The 20,209-nt window shown below is 42.9% G+C and overlaps 1 protein-coding gene across 21 annotated transcripts in view; it reads left to right on the plus strand.

Moving 5' to 3' along the window:
• The window catches only part of LOC139625240 (sickle tail protein homolog), an 83,312-nt gene that overhangs the window by 38,531 nt on the left and 24,572 nt on the right, over nt 1-20,209 (plus strand). For 11 of the 21 annotated variants that reach the window (XM_071485034.1, XM_071485038.1, XM_071485032.1 and 8 more), the window contains exons 2-4: nt 2,323-2,609; nt 16,779-16,859; nt 18,043-18,238. In XM_071485034.1, coding sequence (XP_071341135.1) covers nt 2,323-2,609; nt 16,779-16,859; nt 18,043-18,238 — 564 coding nt within the window. Of the gene's footprint in view, nt 1-453; nt 585-2,322; nt 2,619-4,129; nt 4,496-12,239; nt 12,397-16,778; nt 16,860-18,042; nt 18,239-20,209 lie in introns of those variants that run through there. The other 10 variants (XM_071485036.1, XM_071485052.1, XM_071485053.1 and 7 more) reach the window with 7 other exon arrangements.

Genomic DNA, 20,209 nt, shown 5'->3' on the forward strand with positions numbered 1-20,209 from the left:
GCCCCTCAGCAGGGACAGAGAGTTAAACAAGAGACAGCTTGCAGACAAAGTTCTGATAAAGAACAGACTGTGTGTATATTCATATGTGTGTGTGTGTGTGTATATATATATGTGTGTGTGTGTGTGTGTTTGTGTGTGTGTGTGTGTTTGTGTGTGTGTGTCTCAGATAGTTTGACTGACACCTGTTAGTCTCGGGGTCCAGTTTGAAGAGGAGAGAACGTGTTTCTCATCAGTATCTTTTTTTCCGATGCTCTATATACTCCTTGCCTCGAACCCACACATTTACATTCAGTCTATGACCACTCCGTGGTAGCAGAGGAGCTTTTAGCCCAAGGGTTAGGGGCTAGTTGCTCTGTGTCCTGGAATGCAGTTGACTTTCTAAATCCCCACCAGTCTATCCTGGGGCTGTGGGGCAGGGCCTATCTCAAGCCCCCTTTTCCACGTGAGCTACGTCTGGAATCTCCAAGCAAGCAGTTAGCTGGTTCTCCTAGCCTCACTCTTTCACCGTCACTGTGTGTGTTGATCCCAGAGTGCAATGGAAGAAGAAATTGCAGATGAAGACAAAGATTGTTCACTTGGGGAAGGTAATGAGCTTTCTGACATGCCACCCGCAAATGAATTCAGATCCTTTGGAGGTTTGAGAGTGTGTCTGTCTGCTGAGTGTAATTTGGTTGGCAGTGGGGAAACTGTGTGTTGGAAGTTAAAAATAGGATTGGAAGTACATGAGACGTGCTGCGGCTCTGAACTTAAGCAGGGTGGGGGTTTGAGCTGATGGTGCTGGTGACGGGGCTTGATCATGACGTAGCAGCTCTTAGTATTTCTCAAAAATTATGCCTGTTTCTGGATCTATTTAGTTTTGTGTTTTTCTTAAAAGATCTGGAGAATGAAATGAAATTGACAAAAACTGTATCAAAGGAGAGAAATTAAGTGGGAGGAAATTTCATGGCACATGAAAACTAATAGAAGTCCAGTCACTGAGGCTACTAAACATGTGTTTTTCCAGTCTACTTTAACCTACATAGTTACCTCTGTCTCAGTCCCAACATGTCTTTGTGAGGAAAACAAGAAATTCCTTTTTCATCTGTGGCTCACAGCATGCATTCAAGCTTTCAAAGAAGAAAAGAAAAGCCATATTAAACCACCCACAAAATAGTGGCAAATCACTAGACATTTCCTCCTTCAACTGTTGAGGACCTGAACTCTGTAAGAGGTCCTTTAGTTTCCACCATTACCCTCTGAAAGGTACACATTATAGCTCTACCTGGCTGTCTCGAAAACAAGGCAGCAGATCAGCTTGCTTTATTGCTTCTTTCCCCACTGTTTTCACACTTGAGCAGCTCTCCTCCTCTACTGCCATCCACACCCTCTTCCCTCCTCTCCTCCTCTTCTCTTCTCGCACAGAATCTCATAGGATACCTTTCAGATTGATGGATTATGATTGTATTCCCCGGGCCCTAATTGATTCAAGACAAGATAACAAAGTGAAGAGATGCTTAAGGAGGTTGTGTTTACTTTATCTTTATTCTGCTCTGAAATCAAATCTCTATCTTTTACACTATTTTGTTGATTTTATATGTGATAAAAGGGGAAGATTTGCTGATTAAAGAATAAGGATGGCACAGCACAATGTGCTTTAATCAGAAACATGCTTGATGTCATGCTACTGTCGTAAATCTGTGAACCCGCTTGCAACAATTGGAAAACTAGACATCCATGGAGTGAGAGATCTGTCACGCAACCATCAAAAATAGAAAAAGACATTTGACTTAATATCACTGAGTTAAAATCCTCCCAGTTAAACTTATTACATCTGGGAGATTCTGCTCAATCTCAAAATTTTGCGCGGCTCTGGATGTATAAACAGATGCTCTGGATATCGTTTCTAAGTCTGTCTCTCGTTTGCATCTCCCGGCATTGATGGATATCTATGGCTTTTCTAAAAGGAAAGACGCCTGAACAGCTGTTTCAATTCAGTGTTTTCATCACCAGTACTGTGTCTGTCACATTAAATTGCGGACTTATTGCTGAAATATAAAACAGCATGTATACATAATGAACTGGGCTGACTGCATATCAGACAATGTTTATTTCAGTGTTGCTTCAGGAGAAGATATTACCATCTTTTTGAATGTGGAGTCAGTTGTGTCTTTTCTCTTGCAGTCTAAAAACATTTAGGTCTCAGATGGTTGAATTTGCTCTGACATGCCCTCGTCATGACCTATGGAAGCATAACATATGTGCACGCACTTGTTGTTGATGTCAAAACATCAGCGCAGCATGTATTCTTGACCCCTTGTCTCTGTGTCACCTCTGTCCCCTCAGAACAAAACAAGAGCAACCTGAAGGTAACCTCCCCAGAGGACGCGGAGCACGTAAGCCGCAGACAGGCCTCCCCAAATGGGAAGCCCCCTTCGAGAGGAGAAGCCAAAGGCAGTCGGACTGTCCCTCGAAGGCACACATTAGGGGGAGCCCGCAGCTCCAGAGAGATCCTGGCTATGCAGCCGTCAGACATGGACAAGAAGAGGGAGGCCTTCCTGGAGCATCTGAAGCAGAAATACCCACATCATGCCTCAGCGATCATGGGCCACCAGGAGCGGCTGCGGGAGCAGGTCAGTGGGGTGAGAGAGGCCTTTATAAAGAATGTTGTTGTTGCGCTCAAATTGTTTGGATGATCTGAATTATATTGTACTGTTTATTTCAATGAAAACATTACAGTAAATTGATATTAAAGCTGCACAATTAATATATCACCAGTAGATCTAATGACTAACTTTAATGTGAAGGGGGTTGCTCATAGTAACAAACCCACAGAGACTTGTTGCACAAGTCTGCAGTTACCCGCCACTCAATGGAGCATTTTAGCATCTTTCAGCACATTGTTTTGGGTCTCCAACCCACAAACTCATCAGCTGTGTTTCCAGCAGCAGGTGACTGACAAAGTTGGTGGAGACCAAAACAGAACTAAAAGGAGAGTGAATAGTGGATTTGCTAGTTGGCCAGAAACAACTCTAAATAAATGATAATGTTTTCTGCTGGATATGTAAATAGCCATTTTAGCATTTATGTTAACCATAACAGCTTTATAATGTGATAAAATATCAGTGTGTTGTGTTTTTAGTCAAGCAGCCAAAAATCTTCATATGCAGCTTTACTGTCAATTTAGGACAACCTGTATTTATCATCATAGCATTTTTTTTGTTCAGTTCTGATACAGCTTTATTTTACGTCTGGAAATTCAACTACCATAAGGCACAAATATTTCTTAACATAAAAACAATTTTAAAAAAAGTGCTGTTGTCCACTCTTGGAGTTATAGGTATTTTTATTGTCCTTTGCAGACTGAGGCAACAGTGCAACTGCAAAATTATTCCCTGCCTTCTTTTCGCTGCAGGTTAAATGTGCAGTTTGTTCTATAAATTTGCCTGTCACATTTCCCTCCCACAGCTACTGTGAAACAGCGAGGTGATGTTTTTGTGGAGCAGTAGAAAACGTGAACCACAAACAGTTTGAGGTATCCGTACACTTGAAAGCCTGTTTTGTTCACCATAACTGGACTTGCTTATAGCTTCAGACTGGTTTGTGTATTCTAGACTGCAGCATGATGTATAAAGTATACATTTCCCAGTGTTGTTTGGGAGATTTTACAGATTGTAAAGTCTCCTCGTGCCTCAGCTTTTTGAGGCACAGCGAGTTGATGGGGGAGGGTCAACACTGAGAGAGTCTCGAGGTGGACATTTGACTTACCTGGTCATTGTGTGTCTGTTTGCTCCAGGTCAGGGGAGACAAAAGGGAGGGGCAAGCTGGCTTTGTAGCCAAAACAATTGAGGTAATGGTGAGATTGGCACCAAGCCACGAGGGAGCTCCAGGCAATAGTATGAGGCATTGTGCAAAAGGGATTTTGTGTGCTGTTTTCAGACTTCCCCACAAAGCCTGCCCACATGCAAAGTAAACCCTCTTCATGAGGTGCTGTTTCAATCCACTGCACTGATCAGGAAAGCTGATTTGCATAGGTAACATCAGTCAACAGGGATGATAATGTCCCTGCAAATAGTTTGTGTGCTTTTTCGTTGACATGTGCTCTTGTGTGTGTGCATTTTTATCCATTAACAGTACACATAACTTATCTTACACGAAAACTCCGCGTTCATCCTCTGTTCTCGTGTAGCACACAAGAGAAAGGTGGAAAGAGTTTGTTGTGAATTTAGGTAGTCAGACAGGTAAGGTCGGCTCTGGACTGGGGTGGAGTCAGAGTTGCCATAGTGACTCATGATGTCACCGCTGGAGGGGCTCAGTTTTCCTGTAGGTGCCTGTTGAGGCGAACTGACTTGAGAGCCGTGTGAGTGAGTGCAGGAGCGCGGCTGAGCACAAGAGGCGATGGACCAGAAGACTGTGTGGAAGCATGGCTCTCTGTACGTGAGGGAACACAGATGAACTTTTTATACGGACAGGAATAAACCCACATCGGCCGTTTCAACCCGGTCAGAGGCAATAAAAGGTAAGATATGTGGGGGGAATTTATTGTTCTGTTAGGCTGTCAGCGCATTCCCACACATTGAAAACAGCACCGGGAGCGCGGCTACTTTTATTGCATGGATTACTGCGCTCTGGAGCAAAGTGAAATACGCGGAGGAGTTTGTGCACTGCAGCAAACGCGGTGCGCATCAGTCTTTGGAGTGCTGCAAAACTTCCGCCGGGCGAGCGCCAAACTTGGCTCCCCGAGTTTTATCAGGAAGAAACGGACGACGGCGAAGTGTGACCCCTGCCTTTCAGCGGCGTTCAGTTCCGTGGACGCTCTGTGGTTGTCAGTTGTAAAGCATCCATAAGCTACAATCACCTGCTGCAAGCTCCCCGCAATTTCTTTAACGACACAGCGATTATGTTGCCATAATTGCAAAGCAAATGATTACTTTTGAAAGGAGGTCGTGCTTCTATCATTACAACATGCTGTATCTTGCATGGTCTTGATGGTGGTGGTGATTATAGAGACGTTGCCAGTAATAATATGTGATTGTTACAGCAAGTTTTTTTTTTGCAGTGGCATAATAATTAATTGATTAAAAAGCCAGAATCACTGTCAGTTTTGTATTTTGCATTGCACCGTCTAATTCCTGGCATGTGGTCAAATGTGTTCATTTTTATGGACTCATTTCATTGTCTTCAGAGGTGGCTGCAGTGCCTCCAAGATAACTGGATTTCTTCTGTATCACACATTCTGTGTGTATTCACAAGACCCATCTCCTTGCTGGTTATACACATAGTGTGGCAGTGTTAGAAGAAGCTACAGGAGGAAGATTATTGTCTTTTGCTTGTTTGTGAACTTCAGAGTCAGAGAATTTAGTTTGTAATTTACTGTCCTTATTAGCTGGGAATTATCTGGCAGTGCTTTGTTATTGATAGAGCTACTGTAATAAAAATATGAAGTTTTATCCCAGTTTGTTTGATTATAAATACCCCTCTGGAGTTCTTCCCTTAACTGCTCAGACACTGAAATGTGACAAGAGAGATACGATGATCTGTGGATGTCGATTGTCAGTTTATAAAACTCGACACTCAAATTGATTTTGGAATGAAACTCCTCATATGTTATTCATATGCGTGGGATGAGATCTGAGCGGTGATGGCTCTTGAATTCATCATGTCAGGGAGGAAGATACAAGATGCTGTCACAAAGCAGACTGGTTGGAGCATGAATTTCTGGCAAATTAATGCAGCGCTGGAAAGATGATTGACGACTGTATTTGGCATAATCTAATTCAGGATGTCAAGAGGGATGCAATCATTCCCTGCCAATATAAACAGCAGAATATTTAAACAAAACAAAACAAAAATAACAAGTTAACTGAAGCGTTTGTCATTTGATGTCCTGGAAAGGTCTAAATATACTGCCTTGAGGAAAACAGCAAGAGAACAAGCCACCTCTGCTCACAGTGTGGCTGTGCGATCTGCACTAGGTAGTGAGGGAGAGAGGGAAAACTTGCTGCTGTTCTCACGTAGACGCAGAAGTGGCAACCATACAGGAAATACAACATCAGTGGCAACAGTGCATGCTTTAGAGGTGAGACAAAACATGTCTTTGGTTTGAGTTACAAAGGCAGGGATTTATCAAGGTCAAGCGGAGGTTGGGGAAGATGATATCGCTTCAGTCTGAAAAGGGGATGACCCCCCTCTCCACCCAACACAGCCACACAAACACACACACACACACACACACACACACACACACACACACACACACACACACACACACTGAATTATTCTTATATAAGGTGCCCCTCGATTCTCTCCACCACTCCCTGTGATCCTTAAACCCACAACAAAAGCGAGTGGTTTAATTTCCTCCTCTCCTCATCAGGCCTGCAAAGACCTGGATCCCACCCAAGGGAGATGAGATAACATCCCACTGGCCCTACCACCACCCATCTTTTCACCCTTCTCTCTCTCTCTCTCTCTTTCTCTCTCTCTCTGTCTCTCTCTCCCTGCCCAGGGGCTTAGACGAGCCCAAACTGAACCGCTTGACCGATCACAAACACACGTACACGCTCACCGAATTCCCTTCCGTTCCGCCTGTGTGTCAGCGTGTCTGTGCGTGATGAGCTGTGACTCGCTCAGGCCAAGGGTTTCTCTACAGGGTTGAGCGGCCATGTTAGGACAGCTGTCTGCAGCTGTGGGCACCAGACAGAGAGACAGACAGAACTGTCACCTCCAAGCTGTGATAATCCATTGGCTGACGAGAGCACAGATTATAGAAATAGTGTGTGTGTCAAGATGGGTAAATTGTTTTCCTAGTGCCATTTTTTGTGCTCATAGTGTAATTTCCCCACAGTATGTGGTTTCGTCAAATATCTGTCTGCACCAATCAGAATTGAACAATATAGAAATCGGAGTCACAGGAAGATGTCTGTATCACTCAAAACCGATCAAAGCTCCTGATGAGTTTTTGATCCGAATTAATTTTAGAGAAAAAAAACTTAAGATGTGGTCTGTTACCCTGTAAATAATCGTCTTAAGAATGTATATCTAATTATTTCCAGTCATATGTTGCATGCAGACAGAGAGTTGAACAGATCTATGGATTGAGTGTGTGTTGTGATGAGCAGGAACAAGCTAAAGCAAAAAACTGTTTATAGCTGATCAAAAATCTCCAAATGTTACTAGATGTGTGGTGATGACCTTTACTGCCTGATTCAACAAAGCCAAACTGCACCACCGTGTCTTTGCTTGCCAAGTTGGAGCCTTATTATAAAGTTTAAAGCTATAGGGAAATTCACATATTAACAATTTATTTTATAATGTTTTTCTGAAATACATTTAATGAGGTGCTTTCCAAAAAAAAAAAAAAAAAAGAATATGAAAAAAAGATATGACTGTCTTGGTAAGTACTTCCCCTGAGAGGAGGGTAAGAGAAAAACCTTTAATGGGAAGGCCTTGGAAAAGGATCACACAAGAAGAGAGCCCTTCTCAGAACTAGTGCTTTGCCAGCATGTCAAAGGAAGATCAGTGATATAAATTAAGCATGGAAAAATGCTGCATTTAGTAATAACATCACCATCAATAAAATGCCAGGGTGCAGGATGTCTGCACCCTCCCACCAATTCATGTCGAACAAAGCAGCATAAATGGCGCACATTTCTCATTATAGGCAGTAAATGTGCTGTAAACTCTCCCTCTGAGTCTTTTTTGAGGTATTGCAACATTTGGCCTGTCCCCCACATCTTTCTCTCTGTGGGCTCCTGGCTCCGCTACACTTTTGCTCCTCAGAACCAAGGTCAGCAAGATAACACTGGCTCCAAGCATGCCTCAACTCCCTGCAAGAAATCTGACCATGATCAGACAAAAGAAGAATAGGGAGGGATAGGGAATAGGGGAGTACTGTTCCTCTTATTACCTAAACCGCACAGAGAAAAGGATCATTCATTGTCCTCCGCTGCTGGCACAACATCCCTGCAACGATTAGGGTATCACAAGAGCTGAGATGAACCACCAAGCATGCATGCAGATATTACATACTAAAACATTTATAGCCCAAGCGTGAATTTGCACAAAACACCTCTTTGTTGTACCCAGTATTGCACCTTGTGTCCGAGATCACACAATCAGCTACTGTGTGCAGCAGGTCTGCAGCAAAACATCTGTTTTTAATCACCGGACCCCCCTCCGCTGACCATCAGGAGCAGTAGCTGGGCTGTTTTTTAATCGCATCTGCCACCTCTGCATGAAGTGACACTTTGAGAGCTACGTTCAGGAACACAAACAAGAACCACAATGTTAATGACGGGCATGCGCTGACCTGCCAGTTAACAGGGGTTATGTGGTGGGTTTTAGGGGTGCAGCACCCCAACTGAGAGGACAAGTGGTCCGTGGAGTGGCGCCAAGGCTGTATCTAATCCAGAGTGTCATGGGGGGGTTAAGCCGCTCTGACAGAAGGCCCTGATGGACCCGCCTCTGATCACTGCTGATAATGAGTCCAGCCAGACAGAATTTTGCACACTGTCTCAAACGCAGTGCCAGTGTGTTAATCAGACCAGCTAATCAGGTCTGAGCTCTTTTCAGTGCACTATTTTGCAGCAAAGCAGAGCTCTATTAGCCCAGACTTAAGTAAACAACAGCAGTCGGACTGACCTCAGTATCATTGTTGCTCCTCTGGCTTAACGGGCAGGTAGTCGTTATGAGGATCTTAAAAAAAGTTCAGATGTTCTTGACAGATTTGCAAAGAATGGAGGTGAAATGTCTGCGACCTTTTTAACCTCTTGCCCTTACATTCCACTGGGTACAATTAAGACCATTTGTCAATACAGCAGAGAAGCAGAGACAGCCTGAGGAGCTTCATCATTCTTTGACTTCAGTCTGTCGTCTCCCGAAACTACGAATCAACCTAACCAATACAGGAAAGGCAAAAGGGAACAGGTAATTAAAGTTTTCAACAGGGAACAAATTAAACGGTGAACTATGTAGTCAACTATCATACGAGGCGAACTGTAGTAATTAATTCCCCATTTGTAAACCTTGTCTTGTCATGCCTTGCCAGCTCTGTCTTTTCTGGTTACAACAGCTCAAAGACGAGAAGCACAGTGTCTCCAGGAAGCCTGGACTGTATATGTTCTGGCATGAATTCATGACAGGCCCTGTAACAGCGGTAGTTTTCAGCAGCTGTTGTTGTTGCTAGTGCAGAGCTAAACCAGTGTGTGTATTTACATAGACTGCCATCAAATAACATGTTAACATGCTGTTACCTGTTTGGTCGGTCATTAAGATTTGTTTGTATATTAGTTTACTTAAAGGAAGCACTAGCCTACAAGCATATTGATATCATGTCCATGCTTTGTTGGCACTTGTGATTTATTTTTGTCAGCATAATGTTTTGCCAGTTATTAGCCTGGATTGAGGAGCTAAGTGACTTGTTTAGTAGTTAATCTATTGGACAAAACATGTTGTCATCTTCACCATGTATTTTTGTGTTGTTGATGTCTTCAGGCAGGAGTCGTGGCAGCCAGATGCAAGTTTGAAAATCTTTCATTTTGATGGATTACCATTACTGGCACCGCTGTTAACATTTTTTTATTTATTTGAGAGAGATTCCAAGTTTTTATGATCTCCAGAACCAAATGGGGAGCAAAGCAAGAGGGGAGGGTCTCCTTGTTTTCTCTATCTGTACCTGTGCTTTGCAAATCTTTGCATGCATCCCGACATCTGGATTCCACCTTGGGCTAAAGGTATGGGCCTAACTTCAAAAGGCAAATCTGAGACAGAGGCACATCGGGATGATTTCACCACCGACAGGACCAACTCTCAAGCCTTATTTTGATCTTCTGTGCTTTATTTCCAGTTGGTCATTCTCAGTGCAGATACAGGGTGGAGTGTGAGTGTGGGGTAGAGGAAAGCATGGCAGCAACTTCGCATAAAGTTAACGGCCTTTCTTTTGTAAATGTTTGAAATACATCTTCAAGCTATAGAGTGCAGTTTTTTCTTTTGCTAAACAAGACGACGGAGATGATAGGGAACACCTGGTATGTGAGTGAGTGTACAGTGGGAAAGTATATATTTCAGGCATCAGCATCTAATGGAATCAGTAATAAATTAGACTATTTGACAGGAGTGAAGCATGCACTGCAGTTTATCATAGCACCTCCTCCTCAGTTTGACAGCATAATCTACTTCAACTATGGCTCATATTTTACATACACAAGCATTCACATTATATCCATGCAACTCAGCTCCCGCACTGTTACGTTTAGGTTGCTGTTCAACACTTTGCAGTTGGTGTTAACATGGTATCTAACAAAACAAGTCAGTCATGAGCCTGAAGCTCGGTGTACTGAAAACGTGGCGATTTAGCACCTTCAGCATCAATGGGTGCTGTTGTTTATTGACAGTGAGAGTTGGAGTTTTGCGACTTATCACATATGGTGGACTGAGTCATCTAGAGCTGAGAGGTCAGGACTGTGTGTGTGTGTATGTAAGCAGTGTTTCTTATTGTGTTTCACAGAGGTCAAAAACAGGCCACCATGGTCAGAGGTACATATAGAGGAAAAAACATGTCACTACCAGTCAGTGAGAGGAAAAAACAATGGATAGTAATGGAAAACAAAGCATGAAAGATAAGCACAGAAAATAGACATAGTTTAATTTTCAGGTTTAACTGTAGGAGACTGTGTTGACATGACAGTAGCGTGTAGTGGATCATGTGATCAGAAAACCCAGAAACATTGGATGCAGTTCAATCTGCAGCGTAACAAAAACTTCATCACTGATTATCAGACTGTTTTTATACACACACACAAACACACAGAGAAACTTTCCTCTGGGAGAGTGGGTATAATAAATCTCGGGCTCAGCGGTAGAGCGCATGTGGTCCTCTGTGACTTGTTAATTAGGCATGAATAGCAAAGCTATTATCAGGGCTGGTTTCATGGGATGAAAAAGAGACTTGACACTTGACAAAATAGTGTGATTTAAAACCAGCAAAGATTTCCTGTTCATTGAAAAAGAGAAAAAAAAGGTGAAAAATTTAGTTCAGCTTTGGCACTACTAGAATTACACCCCTTTCATCACATTAGACTATGTGTGAGTTTATATGTGTGTGACATCATGTAGAGGATGCAGGACTCTGATTCCTCTGGAGAGAAGAAAGAGCTTTTTTGTCTTTGTGACCACAGGCCCGGAGATACACACACACACACACACACACACACACACACACACACAGTGTGTGTGTGTGCGTGTGTGTGTGTGTGTGTGTGTGAGAGGTAATGAAACATTTATTACATGATTCTGGGATGCCGTAAGTGTTCAGAGCTGTAAAAAAGTGTCTTGCTGTTGATGAAGTGATATTAAAGAGCAAGTCTGGACAGATCAGCACTCTGCAGCCCCGTCAGCAAATACTTTGCATGTATTTGTTTGGTAAGAGAGACAGTGAGTGAGCGAGAGGGAAGGGAGGGAAAGAGAAAGCCTTTATTTGTGTGCACTCATAGGTGTGTCCAAATCATTGCATGCAAGACTAGTAAATGATCTGCCAGTCTTGGTGTAAGTCTGGACCTGTCATATTATGTAACACCTCGAGTTTATTGCATGGCTGAAACCACAACACACCTCACCTTGTCAATAAAACTATATACTTAGCAACACGAACCGACCTTGCTGTAATGTTTCCAACATTCATTATTGTAAAATATGCTCAGAAATCAAAGTAGGCGATGGCATATTACAGAAGGGAGACTGTACATTTGCTTGCATTGGTATATGGTGTCAGAGTGTGTGTTTTCTATAGGAGGAGGGCCTGCAGTATATCTTGTATAGGGTCTCAGGATCCCTGAGGGTAGAGCAGGGTCTTATCTACTTCGGACACAAGTGTCATCTCTCTTCAGCCACAGCCTGAAGGCAGTGAGATGGGAGCTGAGATTGGGCACAAGACGTAGTGTTGAAGCTGCTGTTTTAAGATAAACTGTATTATTTCATTGCTGAATGGAAACTTTATGGACGTTTACAGCTGTTGCAGGGATCGGATTTTCTACTCGTAAGCTGTTAGAACAGCCTGCAAGTAAGAAATATTTGAACATCATGATTTCTGCAGATACCCCTCGCTCTCTAACACAATGGTGCAAAACACAGACGTATAAACAATGACTTTCCCCTGCTGTCCGCCGGGTGTGGATTGTGTGCGTTTGTATTGTGCTGTTGGATCATTAGGGATGTGGGGTGGTGTGTGCATTGAATGGGGGGGACATCCGCTGTAAGATCGAGCAAAAAGGGAAGGGAGCAGGACAGGGCAGCTGCACACAGCAAGCGCAACAAGAGCTGAAATAACAGTGGAGGAAGAGACTGTGTTGCCCCTAGAACCAGGGAGTTTCCAGTCTCACATGGAAGTCACTGCTGGAAGGAGATTGCCACAGGTCTAATATGGTAAATAAGCTTTTCAAGAACATTTAGAACATGACAATTGCTTAAAATGTGTTTAATTTAGATTGTACATGACATAAGTGTTCTTTTGTGCAATCAAAAGGCTTTTAAACCTGGCGTCGCAGAAATTGCTTGAGACAATTTTCTCTACTTCATAAACTGCCATTGGCTGATATATCTGATGGCTGCCTGTAACCTCGCTCATTCAGAGGAGGGGGCGATGTCTGCTGGTGATAACTGTGACTAACTCATGTATGCGTGAGTGGATGAAATCAATTGGATAGTTATTCAAAATGTCACAAGTGGCGGAAGAGATAGTCATTTTACCTCCATTGTGCACCGGGTCAACAGGCAGAGTATTGTCTCTGTCGTGATTATGCACTTCATTTGCACTCTGAATGAGAGATCTGCTTGATTATATTTTACTTGCCAATGTAATATTTTATTAATGAGCTGGTAACAGTTCTGGTTATTGTTTTGCCTGTAAAATAAGCTCTGCACACAGCTTCACCTTAAACATCAGCTTTGACTGTGGATACTATAAAGTCATCTCCTTTTAACATGTCAATTAACAGGCGAGGCCATCTCTGAAAGGTCATCTGGGGATTTGGATGAAGGGATTAGAAGAGGAATGCATCAGAGGAGGGAGCGAGAGAGGGATGTGGTAGCAATGAATAGGAATGGATGACTAGGGGATTTCAGTATAATGTCATTAAGGCTAGGGGAGACAAAGGATGATGGTCTGTCCACAGACAGCATACGGACAGAGCGCTGGCTGGTTGATTGACCGGGGCTTTATGCTTCATAGTTGTGTAGAACTGCAGTGGCACTGATTTTTAGACTCACACAGGTGCTTTTTTTGTAATGCACTCTATTAGTTTTGCTTGTTCTTTGTTGAATTTTTGTAGCACATGTTAATCTATTGGGTTTTGGTCAACTATGTGATCTGTAAGAAGGAGCGAGGAGAGTACAGATTCAGTGTTGTGCTCAAGGACACTATCAGCATCTCACTCAGTTCTGACACTCACACCATTAACTCTGCCAGACTCAATGCTCTAAGTAGTATAATGTGCCAGAATGAGACAAGTTAAGCAAGAGGTTAACAGTCTGCAGAGCCAGCGTCTTCTGTTTATGTGTTTGCCATACAGATCAGACCAGGTAATTACAGTTAGCTCTATTTCCGCTCCCTAGAGCCCAGGCCACATTAGCATCTTAAGTGGAAAGCCGTGCACACAACGCTTAACTTTGTGTTTAAAACCACACAAGCTGTTACCTGTATGTGTGTGTGTGTTAACTCTGTGTACAAGAGAGATGATGCATGAATGCACCCAATTACAGTCGGACTCTGGTAGTGGCTGTTGTTGCAGTTGAATACATGTATGTAAAAGCTGTCTTGCAGCAAACTTGCAGTGTATCGTTTGTCACAGATCAGTCAGAAGGTGAAAAAGATTAACATGAGTGCAGAGATATTAGGAGTACACCCTCTTTTTTAAGGCGAAAGCCAGACTTTGTTATGAGAAATCTATTATAACCCCAGCTATGTTGATTATATAAGAAACAAGGCACCAATCAGTAGGCTTTGTGACGGCTGGCAGCAGGTGTAGTACATGACGCTCTGGCAGCTTTTAAAATGATGTCTGTTCTTAAATCTCCACCAGTGACACAGCGGGCACCTGATGGGAGCTGCCATTTACTTTACTTTACTTTAATCGCTGGGCTCTGCATATCAACCTGTCTGTCAGGAGCTAAGACAGGGGCCGCATAATATAAAATAATCTGTTCTGCTGTGTGAAATTATGCAGCATTGTAACTACAGCGTGAAAATGGCTCTGACAGGTGACAGGTAGCAAAGACAAGCACCCATGCTGTACATGCTCACTCATGAGGCTCAGACAAAGTCAGAAGTGAAATGCTGGCGTTGCAGGCGAGTGCAGAATAGTGATTATCGCATGTACCTGCACTGACCTATAAAATTTGAATGCTACATTGTAGGAAAGCAGACACACGAAAACACAGACCTGAGCTTTCTTTCTTTTTGATGACAGCATACTGTTTGTCAGACCACTGTTGCATAAATGTTTTCAGGATGTCCTGGGTTCAGGTCAGATTTTCTGGAACAATGGCCTGACTCACTCATGCAGGCAGTCTGTCTCTCTTTGTATCCCTCTTTCTCTCTCTTTCAAACACACGCACACAACACACAACACACAGACAGCACGCACGTGAGCTACTTTCATCTTGTATCTATTTTCCCTGCAAGCATGGTTGTTTGCCTTATCGTTGTGTGTCCACATTACATTAAACTTGACATCAGTTTCATGTAGAGTTCCTGCAAGCTATGTGGAAGACAATTAAAAATCTTAAGGCACATACTGAAGAGCCTCTGTGAGTGAGCGCCTGATGGCCTGAGGAAAAGTTTTGCTGCAACAAAGCAGTTTGCATTTGTGAGCTTTTAGATGAGGCAAATTCCCTTGAGTTATTTCTAGACCTGCTCTGACATACTGGAATCATGGTGAGTATTTGACATAAGTCTTATAATAACAACCCATTGACATTGGCTGCAGCACTTCACACACAACCCACCACCATTGTAAAAGACATTTTCAGATTTCTTGGACACTTTCTTAATATATTTTCTAGACATGTGCCTTCCCAAGGGGCTCTTTACATGACTCTAAATCTTGTCATATTCCAGTGTATAAGCTAATGTCAGTGTCTCAGTTTCACATTCATCATAGCTGTCAGAGCAGATGTGGTGTACAGAGGGAACCGCTGCTGAAAAAGCAGAATCACAGGCTGTATGGTTTTGAAAGAAACTGGGGAAATCACTGGTGTGGAATGTACCGTAGGTGTGAGCGGGCTGAGGCAGGTTTTACAGTGTTAATCATACAGTTGGCCTGCGGTTTTCACATCTGGACCCTAAAACAGGAAGTGGTTAGTGGGGACAGGAAGTGGCTTTTGATGGAAGGCATTTCAGCACTGTAATGCATAGCTGCTGTCAGGATGATGGTCTCTGCGTGTGTGCAAGACAAAGAGGCACAGTGAGAGACAGAGGAGTTAATCTGAACTAAACTGTTGACCTTTGGAGGGGACGCCTCATTTGTCAGATGTGGACCGGTGTGGAGTGGTTTAACTTAATTACCTATCTCCACCGAGAGGCAGAAGGTCTCATTTGCAATTTCCTCCTCTTTTATATGTGACTGCTTCCTCTGTAACTATCTTTCTCTCCTGTGAAATTCTTCTTCTCTGGCTGTTGTATTGTGTCTATTGATCTGTTTTCCTCAAATTTGACAAGTAACAGTTTTAATTAGCATATTTAAAGCAAGACCATGTCACTTTTAAAATAAGAAATAACAAGTTTCTTCTTGAGATTAAATGTTAAAATCATAAGCAATAAAATGCAACCTTTTTACTTCTATACACTCAGGGTTGTGCTTCCTAAAGCTTTGTTGATTTCAGCCATATCAGCCATCTGATGGCTGCAGTATAATTTGACTGACTTGTATCGTTTATCATGCAAAAATACAATAAACTCGTCAAATGTGATAGTTCAGTAAATGTTTATATGCAGGTTTGAACGCAAGTTCTTCTTCCCCCGCTTTGGTATTTCATAAGATATTGGATTACACTGCCAGGCCACTCTGACATAATTACTACCTACAGGTGATGGAGGAAGCCAGTATGATTCAATATTCCCAAGGGTGACAGAGTAACATATGAGAAGATAGAACAGCAGTGTGGGAGAGCTGTTCGGACCCACCACCACTGAATATGCTCATAAATCATTCAGTGTTCAGATTAAATTTCCCAACACATGTCTGGTTTCAGGTGACATGTCAACTGCATGTGACCCCTCTGTTTTAACAGGTGACTGTCAGCATGTATTGAGAGCATAAGGGCACATTTTTAATTCCAGGGTGCCGCTGCCTAGGCGTATTTGAATGGAATTACAGGAGTCAAGTGATGGCTCAACAGTTTTGCCCGCTGTGTCAGGTTGCTGTAAAGGTGCATCACATGAATGTTAACACACTATGACTCAACAAATATCACATAGGGATGATGGTTAGATATTAATCAAGGCATCTCATTACATTAATGATGGCATTAATGTAATTGTAGAATTATTAAATAGTGGTGTGTCAAAGATTTCCATGTCAGAATTCATTAAAGTCAAATAAGCTTATAAAAAGTGGTTGAAGATACGCTTGTATCTAGATTCTCTTTTCAGCCTCTTTCTTTCCTTTGGTCTGCTGTTGACATTGATTTGTTTCCATGGTTCCTCTGTTTTGTTTGATGACCATTTCTTTTTCCATCTCACCCTCCCGCTGGCATTTCTCAGCCATTTGCTTTCTGTTTTCTCCTTCTCCCCTCTTTTCTCCCATCAGTCTTTACAGGGCATGCTCTCCTCCCTTCACTCTGAGCTTGACATTCAGAGGTACTTGATGAAAATCCAATTGCCCCACAGAGTTAGTCAGCCTTTTATCTTATCTGCATCATGCCATTGTGTGTGTGGTTATGTTTGCATCCTCACTAACATCTGCTGTGTGACTTTGTTCCCAGCCCCTGTGCCCCTATGTCTCTTAACGTCTGCCCTGTCTAGGCTTGCCAAGCACACTTGGCTCCCAGGCTAAACCGGTTCTGGCCATGAAAGCTCCCACAAATGTCAACTGCACTTTATGTAAAATGCTTCAATTCCTTATTTGTCCATTTGTGTGTGAGAGAACAGAAGCGTGCGCTTGCAGGTGCGTTCAAGATAACCTGGTAGACCTGGCCTTGTGTCTCCACCTGCATTAGCTCTATAGCACCACACTCCTGTCAGAGAAGAAGAGCATTTCATAAAGAGCCCTGTGTTCACTGACCCCTCAGTTTCAGTCCCACCTTGTCCCCGTGGTACAGATCGCCTTACAGCACCACATAATAGCTCAATGAAGGCTCTGAAGTCATGTCACGCATCGTCTTTTTGTAGCTGTGGCCTGAGGATGCCACGTCATGCAGATCTAATTGCAGAGTAGCCAACTGATCTTCAAATTTTGATGACACAGTTCCAGATCCTTAATCAGTGGTCCAAAGGAATTTCTTATTCTTTAGTAAACCACATTATTGGTTTCTGTTTGATCTCTTTCGGTGTGTCATAAAAAAACTTCCTCTCTCATACACTGTTAGTATCATTTTAAATATTTTTATAATGCCAGCTCCTGCAGGTCTGTGCCTCCTAATGCTTGACAGATTTAAATGCTACGAGGTATTTGGGGGACAGTACTCAGCAGTACTGGATGTGTGAGTATGTATCAGTGTCATACAATATTAACACTGCTTTGCACATTTGCATGACTGAAGTAATTTGGTTTATTTGGTGGTTGTGTTGGAGTCAAGCTCAAAGTCAACATCAGAGCCACTTTATTTCAGCTCGCCAGAGAGTTTGTGTGTGACTCATAACACACTTGACATTGTCAGAGTGGCAGATACTGAGTTGTTTTCTAACTTCACCAAAAGTGCCCATATCTAAAATCAGTATCAGTGGAATTTTAGAAAACGTTGCTGTGTCATTTCCAGAATATGAAACTCATGCATGCGCTGCATTGTCTTGTGTACACTGTGTCCATGGTCTCACCCTTACTGTATTATGTTTCCATGTGCCTCCCCCTCCAGAGCAGAAGCCCAAAGCACGGCCCCAGCCCCCAGCCCAGCGTCGGCGACCACGTTGACCACCTCTCCCTGGCCTCCCTGGAGTCACTGGATGCCATGTCAGAGGCCGATGCACCTACACCCTTCACCCGCGGCAGCCGGGTTCGTGCCAGCTTGCCTGTGGTGCGATCGACCAACCAGACAAAGGACCGCTCACTAGGTACACAGTCTATCGGGCTTTTGGGCTTATGACAGTTCAGTCATTTGAAATTTCTTATCTATATTAGGCTTTTTGTTGTTTCTTGTTTACCACAAAATGTTTTAATCAACAATCTTGTAATTCTTTTCCTCACTCAAAATCCTTAGAGAATTTCTTGTATTTGTCTACTAAGAACTTATTGAGAATAAAGGCTGTATCTTGAATCTTGAATTGACTTTGTAAATAGACTGAAGTGGAAGTTACTTGACATGAATCCTGTTTGATAACCTTACATTTTCCAGCTCCTTTAACATGATCTCGGCATAACTTAAGAACTCCCTGAAATAAATTCTAACAACACCATGATTTCACTGTTTCACCTTGACAGTCCAAGTGTTTTCCTCACACTCCATCTGTCTTCTCCTCTCCTCCTTCCTTCCTCTCTCCACTTCAGCTCACAGCTCTGTTTTAATTAGAATTCATTTCCTCTGTAGTGAAAGCATATTGTGAATTCATCCACAATATGCCATCGTGTTATTGACAGGATTAGAAATGGGTCGTCTTATCAACGCACATGGTGCTTCATTTGCATCAATATGCAGAAACGCTAAAAGTTGTGCCGAATTAGGTTGCTGCGTTAGGGTGAGAGTGGTGGGAAAGAGTTTGAGAACTCCCCAAACTAAGTGTAGAGGCTGTATTATTTCAGGAGGATAGTCTTCAAAGGTAGCTCACAGCTCAGCAAGGCATCTGCTGCTGGATAATAGCAAAGCGTCTGAGTGGCACGCCTTTTGACCAAAGTGAAAATGAATGAAACTATAGGGTGTCGTTTTCCACACTCGTCTGTGCCAGTCGCGCCTCTTGCTTTGCTTGAGAAACAGAAATGCAAAACCTGTATAAAAACACTCCAAGTACTACAAGTATGCTTTACCACACATGCATGTACACACACGCACACACAGAAACACAAACACTCACACACGCTCCATCTCGCTCTTGCTCTCTCTCAAAAACATCAGGACAAAGCGTTAGGACAGTGGGGGGTTATGGTGTGATGAAGGGGGAGGAGAAAAAAAGGGGCACCTCTTTACTACAGTGTCCCTCCCACAGTCTCACACACACAAACACACAGACACACACTTTGCTGGGTCCCAACGGACATTTGGGGCTTCTTCTTGGGGCTTAGTATCTTGTCGCGTGGTCTTCTCTAGAGCATCAGCAGAAAACAGGAAATCCTTAAAACCCCTAATGTGAGTATCAGATCCATTCTTGAGTGTGGCATCAAGTATATGGTATTTCACGTCATTTTTACTGCAGTTCCTATATAGTATTCCTCTGCTTTTCCTCGCATTTCAAACTTTGTGTTAATATTAATGGACGCAGATGGATATTTTTCATGATTGTGCTTAGTTTAAACTTTTGTGTCTCAGTGGAGAGATGTGGAAAACTGTTTTAAAAGTCAGACGGTCTGCTGTGCTGTGCCCATTTGGTCAGGAAACCCACTGGCCATTTGCTTCCAATCCTGAGTGAAACCAGGCGCTGAGGAATGTAACACGACTCTTTGTTAGAACCGAGCTATTCGACTTTGTTGCAGCAAATAAAACTGATGTTAAAGAGTTCAGATCTTCATAATGTATGCTTGGCCAATGGCGCTTTGTCATCAAACTTGTTCACTCTAGTTGCTAACATCTGGATGAAAACAAGCCGACTGTTAACATAACAGCTCTCAGGGGATCTTCTTTTGGGGGGGGGGGGGGGGGGGGGTGTAGTTAGTCTGAAAATGGGCACTTTGTTAAGTTGTTACTACCCAGCAACCCAGACAGACCAGAGCAATGGATAGACTCAGCAATTTTATTTCCTGGATTTGCCCTCTCTCTGTCTCACTCTGTCTCGTGGAGCATGTAGGATCTTGTATAATATTTCACCAACATCTGGTAGCTTTTACTGGCTCTGTCCTTTTATGGGGTTACACCAAGTAAAACCATATTTCCTTTC

This window comes from Trachinotus anak, unplaced genomic scaffold, assembly GCF_046630095.1.
Source record: "Trachinotus anak isolate AG129_WGS33_773 ecotype Australia unplaced genomic scaffold, CSIRO_AGI_Tana_v1 ptg000009l, whole genome shotgun sequence".
Taxonomy (NCBI): Eukaryota; Metazoa; Chordata; class Actinopteri; order Carangiformes; family Carangidae; genus Trachinotus; species Trachinotus anak.